Source organism: Helianthus annuus, chromosome 13 (assembly GCF_002127325.2).
Source record: "Helianthus annuus cultivar XRQ/B chromosome 13, HanXRQr2.0-SUNRISE, whole genome shotgun sequence".
Classification (NCBI taxonomy): domain Eukaryota; kingdom Viridiplantae; phylum Streptophyta; class Magnoliopsida; order Asterales; family Asteraceae; genus Helianthus; species Helianthus annuus.
In genome coordinates, this window is record NC_035445.2 from 62,600,319 (window position 1) to 62,620,354 (window position 20,036).

The 20,036-nt window shown below is 39.0% G+C and overlaps 1 protein-coding gene across 2 annotated transcripts; it reads right to left on the minus strand.

The window, feature by feature from the left end:
* Nucleotides 1-541: 541 nt before the first annotated feature.
* Nucleotides 542-14,045, minus strand: LOC110897941. 2 transcript variants are annotated; one of them, XM_022144674.2, is made up of 6 exons: nucleotides 13,912-14,045; nucleotides 2,010-2,303; nucleotides 1,800-1,899; nucleotides 1,573-1,667; nucleotides 1,358-1,495; nucleotides 542-825 (listed from the first exon to the last, which is right to left on the minus strand). In XM_022144674.2, the coding sequence occupies exons 1-6, from the start codon at nucleotides 13,969-13,971 to the stop codon at nucleotides 682-684; spliced, it is 831 nt and encodes a 276-aa protein (XP_022000366.1). In that variant the 5' UTR covers nucleotides 13,972-14,045; the 3' UTR covers nucleotides 542-681. The 2 variants fall into 2 exon arrangements, with proteins under 2 accessions (XP_022000366.1, XP_022000365.1); XM_022144673.2 differs by having other exon boundaries at nucleotides 1,573-1,899.
* Between the last annotated feature and the right edge of the window lie 5,991 nt (nucleotides 14,046-20,036).

Sequence of the window (20,036 nt, forward strand, 5' to 3'; positions counted from 1 at the left end):
CTGCTCTATTTACAACCTCAACAGGAAGCCGCTAAATGTGTTGAAAGAAAGCAAAATATAAGTGAATAGAAAAAATGAAAAAAATATGATGGTATATCATGTAAAAAAAACCTACCAGCCTATATTCTCCTTTATGACTAAAGTTGAAGAATTCAGGATCCATGCCGACACCGGAAACTTTGCTTGCATTCCTTGTAACCTTCTTTCGATGCTTCACATTTTGAACAGAAGTTAACCGTTTCTTTGCGTTGTTTAAGGAAAAACATATATAGAGGTAGTTAACACCAAATATAGTATATATTGTACAATTAAAGTTATCTTGTACAAAGACTATTTATGAAATTGGATAACATACTGCTTTGGCTGGCAAACAATTGTTTTACTTAAAGAAATTTACACATAATATATACACTTTGTACGACTTATAAACAATTTAGAACATTGAATCTAAACGTATTCACTTTTACTAAATTGATACTCGTTTCATTCTACTTGAACATGAATCTCAACAGATTCAAGTTGACCACAAAAAAATAAAATATGAAAGATTCTATAATTTGAATTTTAAACATCTTATTCACCAACAATTATAAATTTTCTATCAAACCTTATGAATATGACTAAGCAAATAATGACAATAAAAACGGATATTAGTAAAATTAATAAAAATACATTAAATATCTAATACTTGACGGTTTCAGCAGATGGACGATACGGAATAGAATCAGATTTTGTAGAACGTTTTCGGCGTTTGCATTCTTTGTTCAAATTCTCGACTGTGTCGGATCTGTCGGCAAAAAGTTTAGCTTTTCCTTTTCCTTTAACCTGTTGTGAAAGAATAGAGTTAGCACATCCATTATTTTACATCTTATATGTTTTTATAAATTTATAGCTAAAACTATACTGCATCATATTTCATATACAAAATGTAATATATTTTGACAAAAAAACCATCCCAGACCGACTTTCAATTCGACCTAATCAAGCTGCAGTTTATTTTCCTAATATACTAAACTTATTAAATTAATTATACAATGTCATCGGTATTGAAATACTATTTGACTGGTAAACCTAGGAAATAAACAATGTAGTTGTTAAACCTCTAATACAACTAATATGAGCATTGAAACTATTTCATGTACCTTACGTATCCAGCAAATTGATTTAACAATGTGTTTGTACAAACAAACAACCAAAAACAGCCTATAACAATAACAATATAGATGCAACCTTAGGTTTCAAATCAGTACTAAAGTTCGTATTAGTTAATTCAAGCTTGAATTTCTAAACATGAGTTTTAAAACGCAATTATCATAAATAAATTAATATAAATATATGTTAGTGGTGGTAAACTTACATCTTGCATTGTCTTGAAATGTGAAGCATCACCTTTTTTCAACGTCTCTTTAACATGAACCTTCTTCGGTGTACGTGACGGGACTGTTCCTGATGGACTTTCATCAGGAATATAAATGTTATCATCCTCCTCTATGTCCTAGAAAACATCATTTTGAAAAAAAATAAAAGACGGGTAAAAATGGATACAAAATTTATTACTTAATAGATACGAACCTTCAAAAGCGTTTTAAAGTAATCGGCCTTAGAGATCTGAAATACATCATCATCGTCGGATTCAACCTTCTTGCTCAACCTTATCTCTACCTCGTCTAGATACACGGTTAAGCCAAATAAAACATCATCAAGTTTTTCAAGAACCAGTAAGTCATCTTCTTGAACGCCAAGATCGTTGCAAAGTTGAGTCCAACCTTGTGAAAATACATAGCTTGAATTAAACTTACTTGTTGACACAGTCCACGAAGAACCCTTATAATTTATTTCATATGAGCCAGCCACTACATTGTCTTCAAAACATTCTTGAACAAAAGAATCTTCAATGATCTACATAATATGAAACATAATACATTGAGTTTTCACTTGTACGTTAGATGATAAAGTGTGAAAAGCCTGTTAACGATAAAATGTAATGAAAATAAAATGAGATTACGTACCGTAAAACCCAATCTTAGATGATGATTAATTGTGAAATAAGATTGACCACACACGCCGTTAACATAAGATGAAAGATGGAGACCAAAATGGTTCAATGGAAGAAAGGTCAGCAAACAATTCTTTTGAAGATTAAGTTCTGAAACAACTGTTTGCCAGCCGTCAGTTAAGACTGGCATACATTTTACTCGTTTCAACATTACGACCCATTTTTTCCCACTTGAATGATATATATGCAGCTTCTTATCGGCCCAATTCTCTCCATAGAATTGAGTAACAAAGGTGATAGAGACATCCTGTACATATATTAATATTCAGTATATTTAGTATTATAAGTTTTAAACATCAAAATACTAAAAAATAATACTCAAAAAATGAATTACAATAGAAACTCTATAAAATAATACATTTGGGACCACCAAAATTTATTAATTAAAAGAGTTATTAATTAATCGATAAATTAATAATTATTAATTTATATATTAATTAATATTTTATTAATTTATAGTAGAATACTTAGTTTACAAACACCTTTCAAGCTTCCACTTAATTATTGTATACAATGCATGTATATCAAATGAACGACCCAATTTGAAAGAAACCTTCAATCTCCCACCTTATTATGCTTCTTGTGTTCAATGTATCACTTTATGGACATTAAAAATATTTTCTATATAAATACAAGATCAAAATAGGTTAACACAAACAAACCATACACACAACATGGCTTCCCATCAACAGATAACATGACTTTTGAGAACTCAGATGAAGGTGGTGAAAGCACTCAAGAACTCTAGAATTTGATCAAAGAGTTGGGTTATCGCAATGCAATGGATGTCGAAGATGTTCTGACTCACCCGGAAGAAAATGTAGTTGCACAGTTGTTGACTGATGAAGAAATTATTGAAAGCGTTATTGGAATTAATAAAGATGATATCGATGAAGAAGATGATGAAAGTTCTACAATGGAGCCCCTGTGACAACCCGAATTCCCAAGGTTAGTATTATCCTATATCCTTCGACCAACATAAGACCTTTCGACCTGAAGTTCTAGTCCTTCGACCTAAGGATCCTTCGACTCTATATCTTTCGACCATTTTTAAGATCCTTCGACCGGAGATCATATCCTTCGATCTAAGATCCTTCGACTAAGAGTTCAAGACTTTCGGTATAATCTTTCGACTTAAGAACTTAACCTTCGGCCCAACTTGTTAGATTCATGACCGGCCCAAACCTTCCATCAATATAATAATAGGGTACGTAGAACACGAATGATTGCAAACTGTTACAAACCCTAAACAACCCCCACCCTTCACTTTGGATCACGAACGGCAGCAGACTACCCCCCCCCCCTTGTTCGAAGACCTCATTCTGATTAATCAGAATTGCAGTTTCAACCGGTTATACTCGTTGCTTTGATTTGATCGGTAAGTGCCTTCCACTTTGTAGTCTCATCTTAAGGTTTCGTTATCTCGGTTTCGCTTCGACCTCGACTTATGTTATGCAAGAGAATGGGCTATATGCAAACTGTTTTGAATTAGATCAATGCTTGCTGTTTAAGGATTGATATGTACAAGTTGATTTGCAGATTCTTTGTGATCTAGGGTTTTAGATACGCATCGTGTAGAATCAGGCCAATTGTTAGTATTGAGAATCGAGTATATAATGAATTCGGGGATTTGTTGTGATGTAGCGATTAGAAAGTTTTATTTGTCATGAATGTATAACACTTGATGCAACATAAACTGATTAAATGTAATTGTTAGTTCCTTGATGCTAAATTGACGGTGCAACAAGGATAATCAATGATTTACTAGGAGGTACAAATCTTGCACTTAGAATAATTGTGAGAATGGGTTGTTTAAATCAGCTGAATGAACAACAAGTTGAACCCACCTAATGATGAGTAGGGTTCTAAAAGAATTAGAAATCATAATTGGTTGAATCTTGTAACTGTTTGATTATTTGAGATGGCTATGTGTATGTGAATGTTCGAAAGATAACAGTTACATCGAAAGATATCTGTTGACCGAAAGATATCTGTTGACCGAAAGATATTAAGAGGTTACGAACATACTTTAAATGATGGAGTTTGTGCTTGATTAATTGGTATACCATGCCTAGTGATGAATGTTAACACTTGTATTCGTGTACACTAGCTGATGATTAAATGTGAAATAATACGTGTTGTGCTTGTATGCGAACTGATTGTTATGTGTAACTATCATAGGGCTTGGTAAATCACTGTTGTGAAACGAGTAATTAACTCTACCGAGCAAACCAAGGTGAGTTCACTACATTCGAGCATGCGTCCCAGTGGTTGGGGACAGTCAGTGGGTATTCCATGGGGGGGTGAGTCTTTGGGTAAAAACGAGTATATTGGTTAATATTCTCACCTATCATCTTTTGTAAGTCCCTCATCGGGTATTAGTTAGTAGCGCTACTTAGGTTTGGCACCCTCACCCCGTGCCTGTAGAGGACGGAGGTGAACTAATGACCCAGTCTGGCCCAGTACTAGATAGGAGTACGTGGGAAGGGCAGTCGTGTATTTCAGGAGCCGTCATTGTTCGGAAATGAGATATTAACAATATTACTTGCATTGCTTATTGAACTGTTTTACATACAACGGGTAACAAACGTTTTCTAAAACTGTGAACTCGCCAGCTTTGTCTGATACTCTTGTTACATGCTCGCAGGTCGTTAGGTATCTTGGATTTGGGGAAACTTGCTATCTGGGAGTGCTGGAGTGGTCATGGATCGAGGCTCTTGGATTAAATTGCATTTGATACATTGGTTTTAAGCATTATTATGAAACAATTGCTAAACAACTTATTACATGCTTCCGCTACACAACTTTTGAGAATTAATATCATGTTGACAACTTATTTTGGTAAATTAATGTCATGACTTATTTAAATATTTATCATTGGTTCAATGTGATTGGTGGCTCGAACTCTGATGCGTAACACGCCTCGCGGGGTTTCCGCAGGTGGAATTTTGGGGGTGTTACAGTTGGTATCAGAGCCACTGGTTATAGTGAACTAGGTTTTAAAACGTTTTATAAAACCAGACTATAACCGAACAACTTCGAAAATCGATCATGACACTCAGCTCCAGATTGCAAGGTTCGTTTCTCTCTCACTTTATACATTACTTGTTTAACAGTCACACACTCACAACGTATATGAACTGAAAAAAATTAGCACCATAGTGACTTGATAGCGTGACCCCACACATCGACTCATGCGAGCCATAGACCTGTGATATCATCTGTTGTGTTGTTTGAACGGGGGAAACTTTGAGCGCGAGCTAAGAAGCACTGAGATAAACATGCAAATTGCTTTATTATTATGGGTGCACACTTAATAATAACGCGGGGTGCATGCAAGTCCCAGTGAGACTTATCGAGCGTGAGGAGGGTTCTGCCCTACTATGTGTGAACTTGGTAGTACGTAAATATCAGTATGATACTTGACTCTCATCTCGTTTCGACTTCTAAATCGGTTTATTCCCAACTATAGAAACATGAGTGAACGAGGACACGGACGTGGCAACATCACCATGACTCAGGCTGAGTTGACTGACCTAATCAACACCCGCGTGGCTGAGGCTTTAGCAGCCTATCAAGCTGGTACGGAATGTACCAAGTATTCTTACCCTCATATTGTGTACACGGCTTTTCACTTCTACAATGCGAGTCCCAGCGAGGCTTAACAAGTGAAAAAAAAGGGGTTCCGCTCTGTTATTTGATTAATGTGGCACACAACAGCCTATAGGAGGCATAGCAGTGAGTGACTCTTACATGAACACAAACTTTTTGAAACACGAACTTTTCACTTCTCATCGAACTTTTACGAATCTCGATGTTAACAAACGTTACCTGAACACTCATCAGAACGCCTAGCAAATTATGTAGAATGTTAGGTGCTTGTACGAACATCCCTGAGCTGGATGTGGTAGCGTCGAATGAATGGTTATTACCTTCCTCACTTATCTTCATTTGTTTGAACCTAACACACTAACGCCCTCAATCTCGAAGTGCGATCACTTTTGCAACACTCTTGAAACACACTGGGAATAATTCGAATCACTTGCTAGAGGGATGGACAAAAGGATGAGTATAGTATCCTACCGACTTCAGTATTTGGACGACCCCGATTACCAGCAACGAACACCAGCGAACTGACTTCAATCTAAGTCTTAACTCTGGTCAGCGACTCGTGGGAGTCAACTGTTACAAACCAATCTGGACTTTTGTAATGACAACAGATTTTAGTGTGGGATGTGTAGCTTCTAGCCCAACGAGTGGCACCTTCGAACTTGGCACGAAGTGTAGAGAGGGACATTGTGGTGAAAGAACGTGGCGTTCGGCTTCAAGCACCAACATTAGAGCAACAGTATTCGTGACACTCAGGTACTTGTAATAGTAGCCTACTGTAAGGGAAATGAAGGTGCCTTCGGCATGCATTGGACGTTGGTAATTCAAAACGACCACAACCAAGGGAGCGATGACGGTACGGGAGGAATCCGCGTGATTGTAACAATTACACCGGTAGTGGTGCTCACGGAAGGGAAGTTAGGATTGATGTGAGCAACGATAGGACAATAACAACATGGTGGTTTGGATGGGTAGTAAATCGCTTCGCCCTAATTCTGTTTAACCCTGATGATTCGCAAAACCAAACATGTTATGGAACCGGCTGATGGCAAGTCAACTGCGACCGCACATGTTAGTTAGGACACAAACTCGACCTTACGGGAGACAGGCATTCGACACCGGTCTCACTTCTACTATCCTTGGTGGTTACGATGCAGTAGTCAGTGATGGCTCATTAACTAGATAAATCGCTCAGACGCACCCTGTGGGAAGAAATTTAGCGTCATCTTATGCATTGAAGTGCCCGAGTAGTGAGAAGGTTAGCATCATGTAAGTAATGACAGCCCCGAAAGCGTCTATGAAAGGATGATCTCGCTGTAGTAGCAACTAATTCTAATGATCAGACTAAGGGCGATAGGATCGAGGATCTATCAATTGTTGTGACTAATCTCAATGTACAACTCGAGGAACTTTCAGACATATCACCACAACTATTAGTCAGGAACTCGTTGATCTCACGATGAGAGGGAGCTCTGAAAACACGTACTCTTACCGTCTTGCATCAGGAGGGTTGCAAGAGCAGTATAAGCCACTATGAGAACTGTTCGACAAGAAGGTTGTCAGACCTAGTTTTCGCTTTGGAAAGCCCAGACATATCCGGGGGCATAAGCCTTTTGGTGTGTGTACTGATTATCGGGAACTCATCAAGGCGACAGTCAAGGAACCGTTTGCTATGACCGTGTATTGACGACCCGTCGACTAGTTGCAAGGGACGAGCTTCATCAGATGAAAGTCCAGGGGGAAAAGATTATTAAAGCGACACATCAGACGCAATTCAGCCATGCGACTTTGTATCCCATGACCTTTGGGGTGGTCATCACACCCGCAGCTTTACGTATCATGTGAACCAACCATGTTATTCGATGACGTTCCGAATCTTTCCCAAGAGAAAAGAACATCACAGACATTCTTGCATTTTATTAGAAGAGCCCCTGAGGGAGAAGCCATACCGCACGAAGTCTCGATGAGTGTAACTTCTGGATTCGAGAGGTGTCTTTGGTAGGTCATATAATCAACGAAGCAGGGATGCACGTGGATCTCGCTAAGACTCGTTTTGGTTGGGAACTGATCGACACTGAAGAATTCCCCGAGACTACAACGATTACCTGGTTTCGCTTGATGTTACCGCAGGTTAATCGCAAGGATTCCGGAGACCACCAAAACTTAGACCTCTCTAGTACAGCCGAGTGATGTGATTGCGAAAGACAGAACAGGAGGACGCCTTTTCAACTTTCGAATCTTAACTCTGCAAGGCGCTGAGCACCGTTTTACCCGAGGGTGTGGGTAATACAGTGGTATATCATCATGTTTGAATCGGAGTCCCAGTTACACGCTGATGCAACACAAGAGAGTGACGACTTACGTAATGGAGTTACAAAGAAGAACAGCACGACACACACAACCGGTGGTAGAAATCGTGGCCTTTGGATTCACTTGGAGGCATTACTTGGGCGGCACCGAACGCGTTACTTAGACCGATCACAAGGGCCTCCCGTGTACCCTAGCCACGAAAGAAGCTTTATCAGTTGATGAGAACGCTGGATGGAACTTTTGGATGATTACGACCGTGAGACCTGAACGTGCATGACCTTGCAGTTCGCTATCCACTCTGACACACCTGACCAGACTCACCTTGTTCGAAGTGAAGACCTGATGGAAGAAGATTCACCAGCTGGATTCATGCAAGTCATGGAGAAGCAACTTTTGGCAAGGCAGACGATATTCGCTACCTCGTGGAACAAATGTGGATCCCACTATACAGCAACTGTAAGGGACTCATACTGAGCAAAGCACACCGACCCCGATGTTCCAGTAGTCTGAACTTGATAAGAGATATTAGGATTTTAAGCCTCGTATGAATGACCGGGCAGGAAGGCCCCATAGCACTACACATGAACGATGTTAGACATGTGCGAAAGTCAGGGTGGAACACCGGAAACCTACTTGTTTGGGCAGTAACCAGAAACACCCATACGGAAATGAGAACAAACATCATGAATTTGTCATTGGTTTACTTAAAACTCAGAACGGAACCGATATCACCTGGTGATCGTTGATTGTCTCACGAAACCAGCACACTCTCTTACAATCAAGAAAACTAGCGGGTCTTCACAAGCTGTGGATGTTCTTCTGAGAGAGGCGGTCTCATGCACGAGGTGCCAACTCCTGTTACTCCTGATTCTGGAGCTATACCTGATTTATGACAGACAATACACGGTACCCTCGGCTTACGTCTAGGCATGGACATTTCGTATCACCGTGGGGCAAACGATCAGAGTAAACGAACCATCCCTGCACACGAGGACATGCTGTGAGCACGTGTATGGTTAACTTTAGTAGAACTGGAAGGGCGCTTATCTTGGGTGAGTTCTACAGCAGCTGTTACCGTATTAGTATGCATATAACATTGTTTGAGGCATCGCTTGGACAGTAACTGTAGGTCCAAATCGAGCCAAAAATCTGATTTTGATAAAGAAAAGAAGATGAACACACACAAAATGAACTTGAAAAACCCACTAGATTGATTTGCACAAATGATGATACAATTAGCCCCCAAATCTCTAGTAAAGTGTGTTACCAAAACCCTAATCATCACTTTCTATTTATAGCCTAAACACACTTAGGCTATTTACATTTAAGTCCCTAGGGTTAATAACTTGCCAAAACTAGTAATAAACATGAAAACTAATTAAATGAGCTAATAAATATATTTTGTCTAAACAAAATATATTTAATTATCCAAAGTAATAAAACTGTCATATCTCGAACTTCCATGCGCCATATCATTCTTCGATCTTCTCATGTCGACATACGCGTTGTCTTTGACTTGTTGGCGTTGACTTTGTTGACTTGATTCGTTGATAACATTAGACTACACGTTTTAGACCCAACAATCTCCCCCTTAGGCTAATGTTATCAACCTCTTGCATCATCTTTAGAACCGTCAACTTCATGTGTATTGTAATCTTCAATTTGGCAAGCTTCAGTCTCAATTTTAGACCCAACAATCTCCCCCTAGACTGATGCTTTCCAAATTTTGTTTACTGAAGATTTTCTTTCGACACTTTGCACTTTGAATACTTTATCTGGATAAGCTCCCCCTTTTTGCATGCATCATCTTTAACAAGCCGGAACAAACTTTTTCCAACTCTCTTTAGCTTGAGTGAATCAGAAGATGTAGGAGGAGGATTCCTAGCTCGGTATCTTCTGTAATCTTTAGGGAAACAGGTGCTTTGGTTTGGTATCTTGCTCAATTGATGATCGGCCATCATTGCAGCAAATAGTCGAAGTAACCTGTTCACAGACATAAACACAAACACAACTCCAAATTTTCTTTTAGACTGATTCAAAGTACAGACAAAACCGTATTCATCTATAGTGTGCAGTGGAAAGAGTATCTCAAGCGGTTTAAGACACGATTGATGTGATATGGAAGACTTAGAAAAACAACTGTACACAAATCAAGAATATTTTTGGATTTTAGATTTTTTTTTTTAACATTTTTTTTTAACTTTCAACCTTTGAGATATAGATCTGATCAAATACGAGATCATACCAACTTGAAAAGTCTAGCCACACTTCAACTTTCTTTAGGATAGCTACGACTCAAGAACGATTGCTGGTATGTTTGTCCGCTTAAATCCATGCACCATTCTTTCGACATATATCCGGTGATTAATTATCATGTTTTGGGTATATTTACAAGACTTCTATGGCCCCCACACAAGCTATTGAGAATAGAATCATTACGCCCGTGAGTCCCACATCAGGACATACCCCCGCGATCAAGGTATGCGCAAAGATTCCTCATAACAGGTGAGTATATTGGTTTCATTCTTTTCAACGATAGAACGGAGATCAGGTCTGTACTTTCGTACAACAGAGATCCCAAGAGCTATCGAGGGCTAAGACAGATAGTTCGGCGAACAGGTCAGTACCACCGTACAGCAGAGTTACCAAACTAATCTGTCTAAGGATTTTGGCCAAAAATGGCGCTTATTATGGGTTTTGGCCAAAAAATGGCACTTATTAGAAAGGGTTTGGCCTTTTTTTTTTCTTTTTTTTCTTTTAAGGCACTTATTATTTAAAAGAATATCATAGCGTCTAGGTCAGCATGTATCTGGATGCAGCAGAAGAACAACTATGATATCCTCCGAATGAAACACCAATATAAAGACCCGAAATCTCGGACTTTGGCAATCTGTCAACGCAAGATTTAAGACCATTAAGCCATATGCCGCAACGTGTTACCCACTATGATGCGTAATGCCTGAGAAAAGCCAGAATCCTTGTGTAGACGTTATCTTTATCACCAAGATGCAGATTACTTGTCTGAAATGCTGAACCTACCGACATATCGTTAACTTGGAGCCGTATCCTCCATCAGATCCTATTCATGCGAAGACATAATCAAGTTAGTTCCTATCATTTCTCATATAAGATCATGACTATTTTGCAATAATCACATCTCATGGTCTAGGAAGTATTTTAATACTCCCCTTAAAAGTTTATTTATGTACAATCAATTACTGAAAAATTAAAAGTTATAAAACATGTATTTACAAGATAAAGTCTTCCACATCAGGCACACAAAAGCATATGTCAACAAGAAAATGAGTGTGTCACGTTGTCGATGAGTGCGTGACCAGGTTAGATACCATAACCAAACCTGTGATTTTCCTCTTCGAACTTGTATATGGAACAACCACTGATAATAACTGGTGTTACTAACAGTCCTCCTTGGATGTTCCTACACTCATAAGCAATTTAGTTAGAGAGTGGAACCCAAGCCATCGCAGTCTTGGGTTGTCCCCTTTCATCAAAATAATAAACCTCCCGATATGCCAAATCTTTTCCCTCATTGATTTCTTTTACAACCACTTGTTTGACTCGCCAAACTTGTGTTGGTTTAAAAATTTTGTTTGTAAAAGATTTAAAGTTTGAAACAATCTTATGTTTAAGACCCGGAGGGAAAGATTGAGGTTTTGATGTGTAGGTCCTTTTCATCTTTGAATCATGTGAAACCGGCTTCACATGTGGAGATTTGGATTGAAAGTTTTTCATCCGATCTTTCAAAGATGTGTGATTTTTACCTTTTGATCCAGAGAATTAATATTGGTTGTCTTTACCGTCTGGATCGTGTCGTTCTGGGCATTGTTTGAGCACATGACCTTCTTTTCCACACCTAAAACAAGCCTTGAATGGCTTTTGAGACTTTGCAGTTCCGTGTAATGCAGCTAGAGGCAGGGATTGCTTTAAGCTTGACTCAGCATGTTGACTAACGTGAGGTTTGATAACTTCAGATGTTCTTTTAATATTTAATTCCCCAAGACTTTCATTCAACACTGATTCATCATCTGAGCTTGTGCAGTCTTCAATAACTAAGTGTTCTTCTAGTGGATCTTGATTGACTGGACTTGGAGTGTCATTTGAGGTTGTTGGTTTTTTAACACCCGATGGTTCAAGGTCTTCAATCGTTTTACAAACATCTGTTACTGAAGTTTTCGAGTCATTTGAGCTTTCCCATTCTTGGTATGACTGAAAATCTAAATCGCCTTGATCCTCACTTGAGCTTCCTTCGCCGCCTTCTGAAGTTGTGGTGCTTGAGTCTTCGCTGCTACTTTCTTCATTTAGCTCTTTCTTTGATTCTGACATACTTGTGTGAGAAGGAACAAATTCTGGAATTTCCTCCGTGAGGAATTTTCCGAATCTGTTTTGTTTCAATTCTGGAACAAACACAGGAGGTTCACACACACCTTTTTCATCACAAATGGCAGAATTCAAATCAAAACATTCAACCACTACATTATTGTGGTTATTGGCCTTAGATTTAGACACATTCCCATTACAGTCATCCCGAATGGAAGTTTTGCTTGCTTTATCACAATTCCAGGCGAACCAGTTAACAGTGGAATAACTGTCGCCTGAATAACCTATCCCTATTTTTGTTCCACCACAATCATCATCGCATCCATCCTCTTCACGCTCGATCACATCTGCATTGTTGTCAGAAAGGTTAGTAACCTCTTCACTTTCACAAGAAACATCTTTAGCAACAAGGTCATTTTCGTCAATCAAATCTGATAGGTCCGTAACGATCCGATTTCAGTCTCGGTTCGGTAAAAAATATTAAGACGGGTGATTGGAGCCAAGAACAAACGAAAAGAAACAAGAAAGATGGAAACTTTAAGGATTGGAACATAGATATTTTCATTGATTGGCTAAGAACAATACAAAGGATAATGATCCACCCCGGGTGAGCTCCCCCGGGGTGGTGGCTCACAAATGCACGCCTAACAAATGAGGTCTAGTTACCTATTTAAAGACCCTGAGCCTTGTCCTCCAAGCAAGCCACCCCTTGCTTGGAAAACCACCTAAAGACGCTAAAAAATACAAACTATATAAAATAAACTCGCTACATCATACGAACACTAATATCGCTAATAAGGTCGCCATAATTGATAACATCATTCTCCTTTTTGACCCAACAATATTCCCCCGAGAATGATGCTATCAATTCTTCAAATGATCTTCAAAAATAAATCTGATGTCGTCTTCGAATCTTCACAAATCGGCCAAATACCCAAAATCTTCATTGTCGTTTTCCCCCGCAAATGTAGACCCTCCTATATCTTGCCAATCAAAGCTCCGTATCTTATTAAAGATAAAATTGTAATAGGCATATGATAGGGTTCGAACTCCAATGATAAATATTAAATAATTAGCTTAATCATGAGGATCTTCATTACTGTCAGATTGCATTTAGCTCCCGATCCATCGCAAAAGTCACCCAATACCAAAAAAACCAACGGCCCAAAATATATCACAAAATCCCTGGCCCAGTCTTGTTCGCGACCCTCAAAAAATGTATAATAAATTCTGGCCAATGAAAATAATCTTGAACTCCCGGCCCACTAGTTGTCTAGTAATTCATGACCCCGCCCACCCAACTTTAAAAGTGTTGGCTCAAATAAAATTCTTTAACACTCGGCCCAATTAAAATCTGGACCACTCATGAGACAATCCACCCATCAACTATAGATTTCGCAGCTCAAGTCAGATTTAAAATCCAAAGCTGTAACTGTGGACATTGCGAGGCCCAGTTTATATCCATCATGCCTGTGGATTTCATGTGTGGCCCATAATTTATATAATCAATCTAATACCCGAAAAAAAATAGTGCCCACCTATATTTCAACAGCAAAACAATGTTGTCCCCATTCTTATGTGGCCCACTAAAATATTACCTGGCACATTATTTGAGGCCCAAAAAAAAATTCCATGCGTTGGAGACGAATTCCATCCATCAACAATTTGATGTGGGCCCAGATTCAGATCATGAAGTTTGTGCAATCATTGGCCCATCATACCCTCCTAGCCCATGCAAACATTTCCTGTCAAACCCTAGCCGCAAACTTTCAACATCTGCCAATCATGTACGCGTTGTGATCTTGACCGTTAATCAAGCGACCACCGTCATCTCCTTCTTAACCTCGTCGGAAACCACAGTTAGCTACCATCAACATCACAATAGTCTGCCACCCTAGCCGTCACCTAGCAATTCCAGCCGCCACCTTCTCTTCGCCACCGCCCAAGATGTTAACAAACAACCACGGTCAGCCACCTTTATCTCGCCGGAAGCCACCTTCTGCCACCACCCCAGCCACCGCAGACCACCATTGATTGGAAAAAAAACTTCCGGCCGTCTCCTCTCATCTCAACGATCATATTCATGACTGGTAGCCACCTTCACACTATCCGACGTCACCTTCGTTTCCACCATATAAATTCACTTTCGCATGAAATGAAGACAATGACAATGACCTTCATCATTCGTTATCATCCACTTTCGTCAAAAACCTCTCAGATTTGTCAAAAATAACTCAGACACAGTCACCCGAATCTGATTAGTATCACGATTTCGCTTCACCTTCGTCTGATGTTCACCTTCGTTTTGAATGCTGTGCAGATCTGAAAAATATGAAATGAACTTGTACTGTCACCGGATCTGGATAGTTGAACAGTGGCCTTGAAATATCACCATCTTTTTTTTTTTTTTTTTTTTGATAAAAACCCTTGTCTTCACGCACCAAGAGAAAACATCTTCATTCTTTATAATTTCCTCCACAAACACATATCTACAATTTGTTTTACGTCTCCGGCGGTTTTCCGGTGTAGATCCGACCAAACAGAAACTGAAACGAGCCACCGAGGCTCTGATACCAAATGATAGGTCCGTAACGATCCGATTTCAGTCTCGGTTCGGTAAAAAATATTGAGACGGGTGATTGGAGCCAAGAACAAACGAAAAGAAACAAGAAAGATGGAAACTTTAAGGATTGGAACATAGATATTTTCATTGATTGGCTAAGAACAATACAAAGGATAATGATCCACCCCGGGTGAGCTCCCCCGGGGTGGTGGCTCACAAATGCACGCCTAACAAATGAGGTCTAGTTACCTATTTAAAGACCCTGAGCCTTGTCCTCCAAGCAAGCCGCCCCTTGCTTGGAAAACCACCTAAAGACGCTAAAAAATACAAACTATATAAAATAAACTCGCTACATCATACGAACACTAATATCGCTAATAAGGTCGCCATAATTGATAACATCATTCTCCTTTTTGACCCAACAAAATCATTATCAGGATGAGGAGATGGCATGGGTACATAGTTTTTGCTATGTGGCGGAAAGAAGAGTTTTCTTTCGTTTCCGAGCTTGTCCTTGTACCCAATCCCATCCTTCACATATGTCGGTCGTTGGCAATTTTTAATGTCAACCAGTGCCTTTTTACTGACGTTCCATTTATCTATTATGATTTGCAATCTATTGTTTTCATTTTGAGATTTTTCTAATCTTTCAGTTAAGTCGTTTATGACAAAATCTTTCCTGAAAACAAATTCTTTTAAAGTTTGCATTTCAGCTAAAGTCGAATTCAACTTTCTCTGATATGCAGCTTCATTTTCTTTCAACTCTTTGTTAAATTGCAAAACTTTTTCTTTGTCTCTAATTAGGTCACGGTTGAGGGATTTGTAATGTGCCACGACGTTCACACATGGTTGGGAACATAATTTGACTTTAAACTCGTAAGGAATGTTGTTTGCCAAGTCTTCCTCATCCCTTTCTTTGTTGGATTCCATTTTCATCGCCTCTTCAGGAATCTTTTCTTCTATCTTTTCACTTGCTACACTGCTCCCTTCTTCCTTCTTCACAGCTTGAGCATCATCGACCACAGTATTCTTTTCATCACATTGTGGAGCCTTTTCAGAGTTTGCGGAAGCATTGTTGAAGTTTGGCGTGTTTGCAGCTTGTGAGCTAGAGTCGTTGGAGGTTGTTGGGGGTATAGATGTCATGTTCTTGTGCTCATCAGCAGATTGGACAAATTTATGAGGATGTTCGGCTTGATCTCTTTCGAAAGATTCTAGAGCATCGATCACATCTGATAACGTGATTGGATTCCAGTTGTTTAAGAAGCTTTGTTTAATTTTCATACATTTTAAGCTCCACTCTTTTGGAAGTGAGTTCAAAAGTTTACTGATTGCAGCGCGGTTGGTGATGGGATTACCAGCCTTTTTCATTTTTGCCTTCATGTTTAAAAATCGGCTGATGTAACCTGATAAGCTTTCCCCGCGAACACCGCAGAACATGTCATATTCCTTTTGGACGATGTCTCTCTTTTTCTGAATCATTTCTCCGTTCCCTTCATAATAGTCAAGTAGAGCCAACCAGAGTTCATGTGCGGTAGTATATTCTTCGAACATATTGCAATCACTAGTTGATAAGGCCATTGTCAGAACAGCGTGAGCCCGACGGTCACGTTGGATCAATGCCTTATCTTTCTCGGTAAAGGTCAAGGGATCATTGTTGATTACACGAATATCATCACGAACTGTCATTGGGACATGAGGTCCGACAGTAACAGAGATCCATTGAGCATAGTTCGTATACTCAAAGAATGATTGGATTTGGGTCTTCCAACTACTGAAATTGGCTGATCCTTTCAACTTTGGAGGTCGGGGTGCGGTTACGGTTTCAAGTTCCACTTGTGCAATGCGAGTTAACTGATTTTGAAACATTTTTTTTTTAAATTAATCCCCAAAAAATATATATTTGAATCAGCTCAAAACCCAGGTTCAAGTTACTTTGAAAATAACCCGGTGTTGCCTCCAAATTTTAATAACACTTAGCCCAAACAAACCTGAAACACCTGGCCTGGCCTAGTGAAATTTTGCAAACACAAGTTAATTTAAAAGAGGCCCAAAAGTAAACTATGGATACCCGGCTCAAAACAAATCAAAATTCTAGGCCCACGAATGAAAATTTTAAAACCCGGCCTAAAACTAATCAAAATTCTAGACCCACAAATAAAAACTTTAAGACCCGGCCCGAGTAACAATTAACTCTAGGACAATTTGTGAAGGCTCACACAAAACTAAATATAAATTATTCTACGATTTTGAATTCCAAAAACCTTTTTTTTTTTTTTTTTTTTTTTACGTAAGACTTCAATAGAAAAATTTTGAATTCCAAAATCTTTTGATTTTTTTTTTTTTGTTTCTGAATCCACAAATTATCACAATGAAAATATTTATCTCAATTTTAAGGGGGGCCGACTGTTGGTTATTTTTATCAAGCTCAAGATTTTTTTTTATTTAATTAATATATATTTTCTTATAGTAAACCTTGTGAAACCCTAGTTTTCTAAACCACACTTCAGCCGCCACTCTTCATTTCTCTCTTTCTAAACGGAATTACAGCAAACACAACAAAACAACTCTTCAATCTATTCTTCACCTAATATCTAATTCTATTTCCTTTTTTTTTTTATTTAAAAACGCATGAATGATTGTGAATAATGGGTTGTTGGTAGTGGTGAAAGACGGTGGTGAACGGTGAATTTGCTGTGGTGATGTTTAAAGTAAGTGGTGGTTGTGGATGGCGGTTTCAGCAGTGGTTGGGGTTCGAGTGGGTGGTTGTCCGAGTTTTACGGTGACATGTCCGGTGGATGTTGACGTCGGAAGAGCAGATCTGAAAGTGCAGATCTGAAAGAGAGATCTTAGGGAGCTGGTGGGGTAAACGTAGCCCGGTGCGGGTGCCGGTGCCAGTGTGGGGGTTAGGGTGATTGGTTTGAATTAATTGTGATGGTCCGACGACACGTTGGTGTACGGTTGTTCGATGTTGAAGAAAACAACAGTTAAAAATGCTAAAAATCTGTTTCTACCCTTTTTCTTAAATAATAACGCCGAATCTGAAACTTAACTGCGCCGACTGGAATAATTTCGCCGGAATAACGATACCGGAAAAACGTTAACTTACCGGCGTATTTATCAAATACGCCGGAGAACTTGAACTCGCGTTCAAGATTTAAACACGCCTGAAAAATCAAAGTCGACGCCGGAAAACTCAAAGTCGCCGGAAAAATCAAAGTCGCCGGAAAAGTATTAGTAGGCCGGAAATGTACAAGTATGGTGAATCTTCAACAAAAACGTTGAAACAACAAAGATTCCCAGATCTACTAATCAATCCCAAACGTCAGATCGAACAGTTTTCAAATCAGATTTATGAAAAAAAATTGACTGAAACCCAAAAACTTCAAAACTTTATAAAAAAAATTCTCAAAAATCAGATTTTTAATGATGAACTTGAAGATTTTTAAATCCCAAATTCAAGTACCAAGCTCTGATACCAAATTGTAGGTCCAAATCGAGCCAAAAATCTGATTTTGATAAAGAAAAGAAGATGAACACACACAAAATGAACTTGAAAAACCCACTAGATTGATTTGCACAAATGATGATACAATTAGCCCCCAAATCTCTAGTAAAGTGTGTTACCAAAACCCTAATCATCACTTTCTATTTATAGCCTAAACACACTTAGGCTATTTACATTTAAGTCCCTAGGGTTAATAACTTGCCAAAACTAGTAATAAACATGAAAACTAATTAAATGAGCTAATAAATATATTTTGTCTAAACAAAATATATTTAATTATCCAAAGTAATAAAACTGTCATATCTCGAACTTCCATGCGCCATATCATTCTTCGATCTTCTCATGTCGACATACGCGTTGTCTTTGACTTGTTGGCGTTGACTTTGTTGACTTGATTCGTTGATAACATTAGACTACACGTTTTAGACCCAACAGTAACGCTAATCTCTTTGCTGAATTAAGGTGGGTGATAACCTAATCGCAGGTCCAGGACTTGAGCTCAAAACTCTTGAAGATTGTTTAGATCGGAAATTGTTTGACGGCAACGCGTAACTTCTAGGAAAACTGATAAGCTTAAGAAACTCTGGGAGTTTGTTGTGGACGAACGTGTCATAATCGAAAGTATCACTCTAGAAGAGTGCGGTACGCTATAGTAAACATGGTGATCTTAGTTTTCGACGCGTGGGAACATTTGAATTACTAAGAATGAAACGGTGACATGGCTCACAAACTCGGACTAATTGATGAAGTGGGATAACTGTCGTAATGGTATGTATGCCGTGGATGTAAGACTGTGTTGTCCGATGAAACCCTTATGATACCCTGGTCGGAATCTGAAGTCATCGGAACAGTTGTATTTATCAGGGAACCTATCGAAAACACGGACTAAGGAGTCAAGGTTCGCTAGCATAAGTTGTATGACAATCGTGTGGATTTGTTAAACCTCAATACGTGGACTGGAGTTTACATAGGAATGTAAGGATCTGTTGAAACTTTAATATCCTCAATGGTTCAAGAGGTTGAACCAACCATGGTTATCACTGGTGAATTTCGGGACGAAATTCCTCATCAAGTTGGGGATGATGTAACACCTGAGGAAAATCCGCAACAATCTTGATTTGCCACTTCACTCTCTCGTACTTACTTGTCAAATTTCGGGACGAAATTTCCTTCAAGTTGGGGATGATGTGACAACCCGAATTCCCAAGGTTAGTATTATCCTATATCCTTCGACCAACATAAGACCTTTCGACCTGAAGTTCTAGTCCTTCGACCTAAGGATCCTTCGACTCTATATCTTTCGACCATTTTTAAGATCCTTCGACCGGAGATCATATCCTTCGATCTAAGATCCTTCGACTAAGAGTTCAAGACTTTCGGTATAATCTTTCGACTTAAGAACTCAACCTTCGGCCCAACTTGTTAGATTCATGACCGGCCCAAACCTTCCATCAATATAATAATAGGGTACGTAGAACACGAATGATTGCAAACTGTTACAAACCCTAAACAACCCCCACCCTTCACTTTGGATCACGAACGGCAGCAGACTACCCCCCCCCCCCCTTTGTTCGAAGACCTCATTCTGATTAATCAGAATTGCAGTTTCAACCGGTTATACTCGTTGCTTTGATTTGATCGGTAAGTGCCTTCCA

Bases quoted from the DNA above. Each gene is read 5' to 3' on its own strand.
- LOC110897941 (XM_022144673.2), bottom strand. From the start codon at position 13,971: ATGGATGGAATTCGTCTCCAACGCATGGAATTTTTTTTTGGGCCTCAA. The intron at 2,304-13,911 runs GTAATATTTTAG...ATATATGTACAG, and splicing joins GGCCTCAAATAATGTGCCAG to GATGTCTCTATCACCTTTGT. The intron at 826-1,357 runs GTAAGTTTACCA...CTTTCACAACAG, and splicing joins ATTTCAAGACAATGCAAGAT to GTTAAAGGAAAAGGAAAAGC.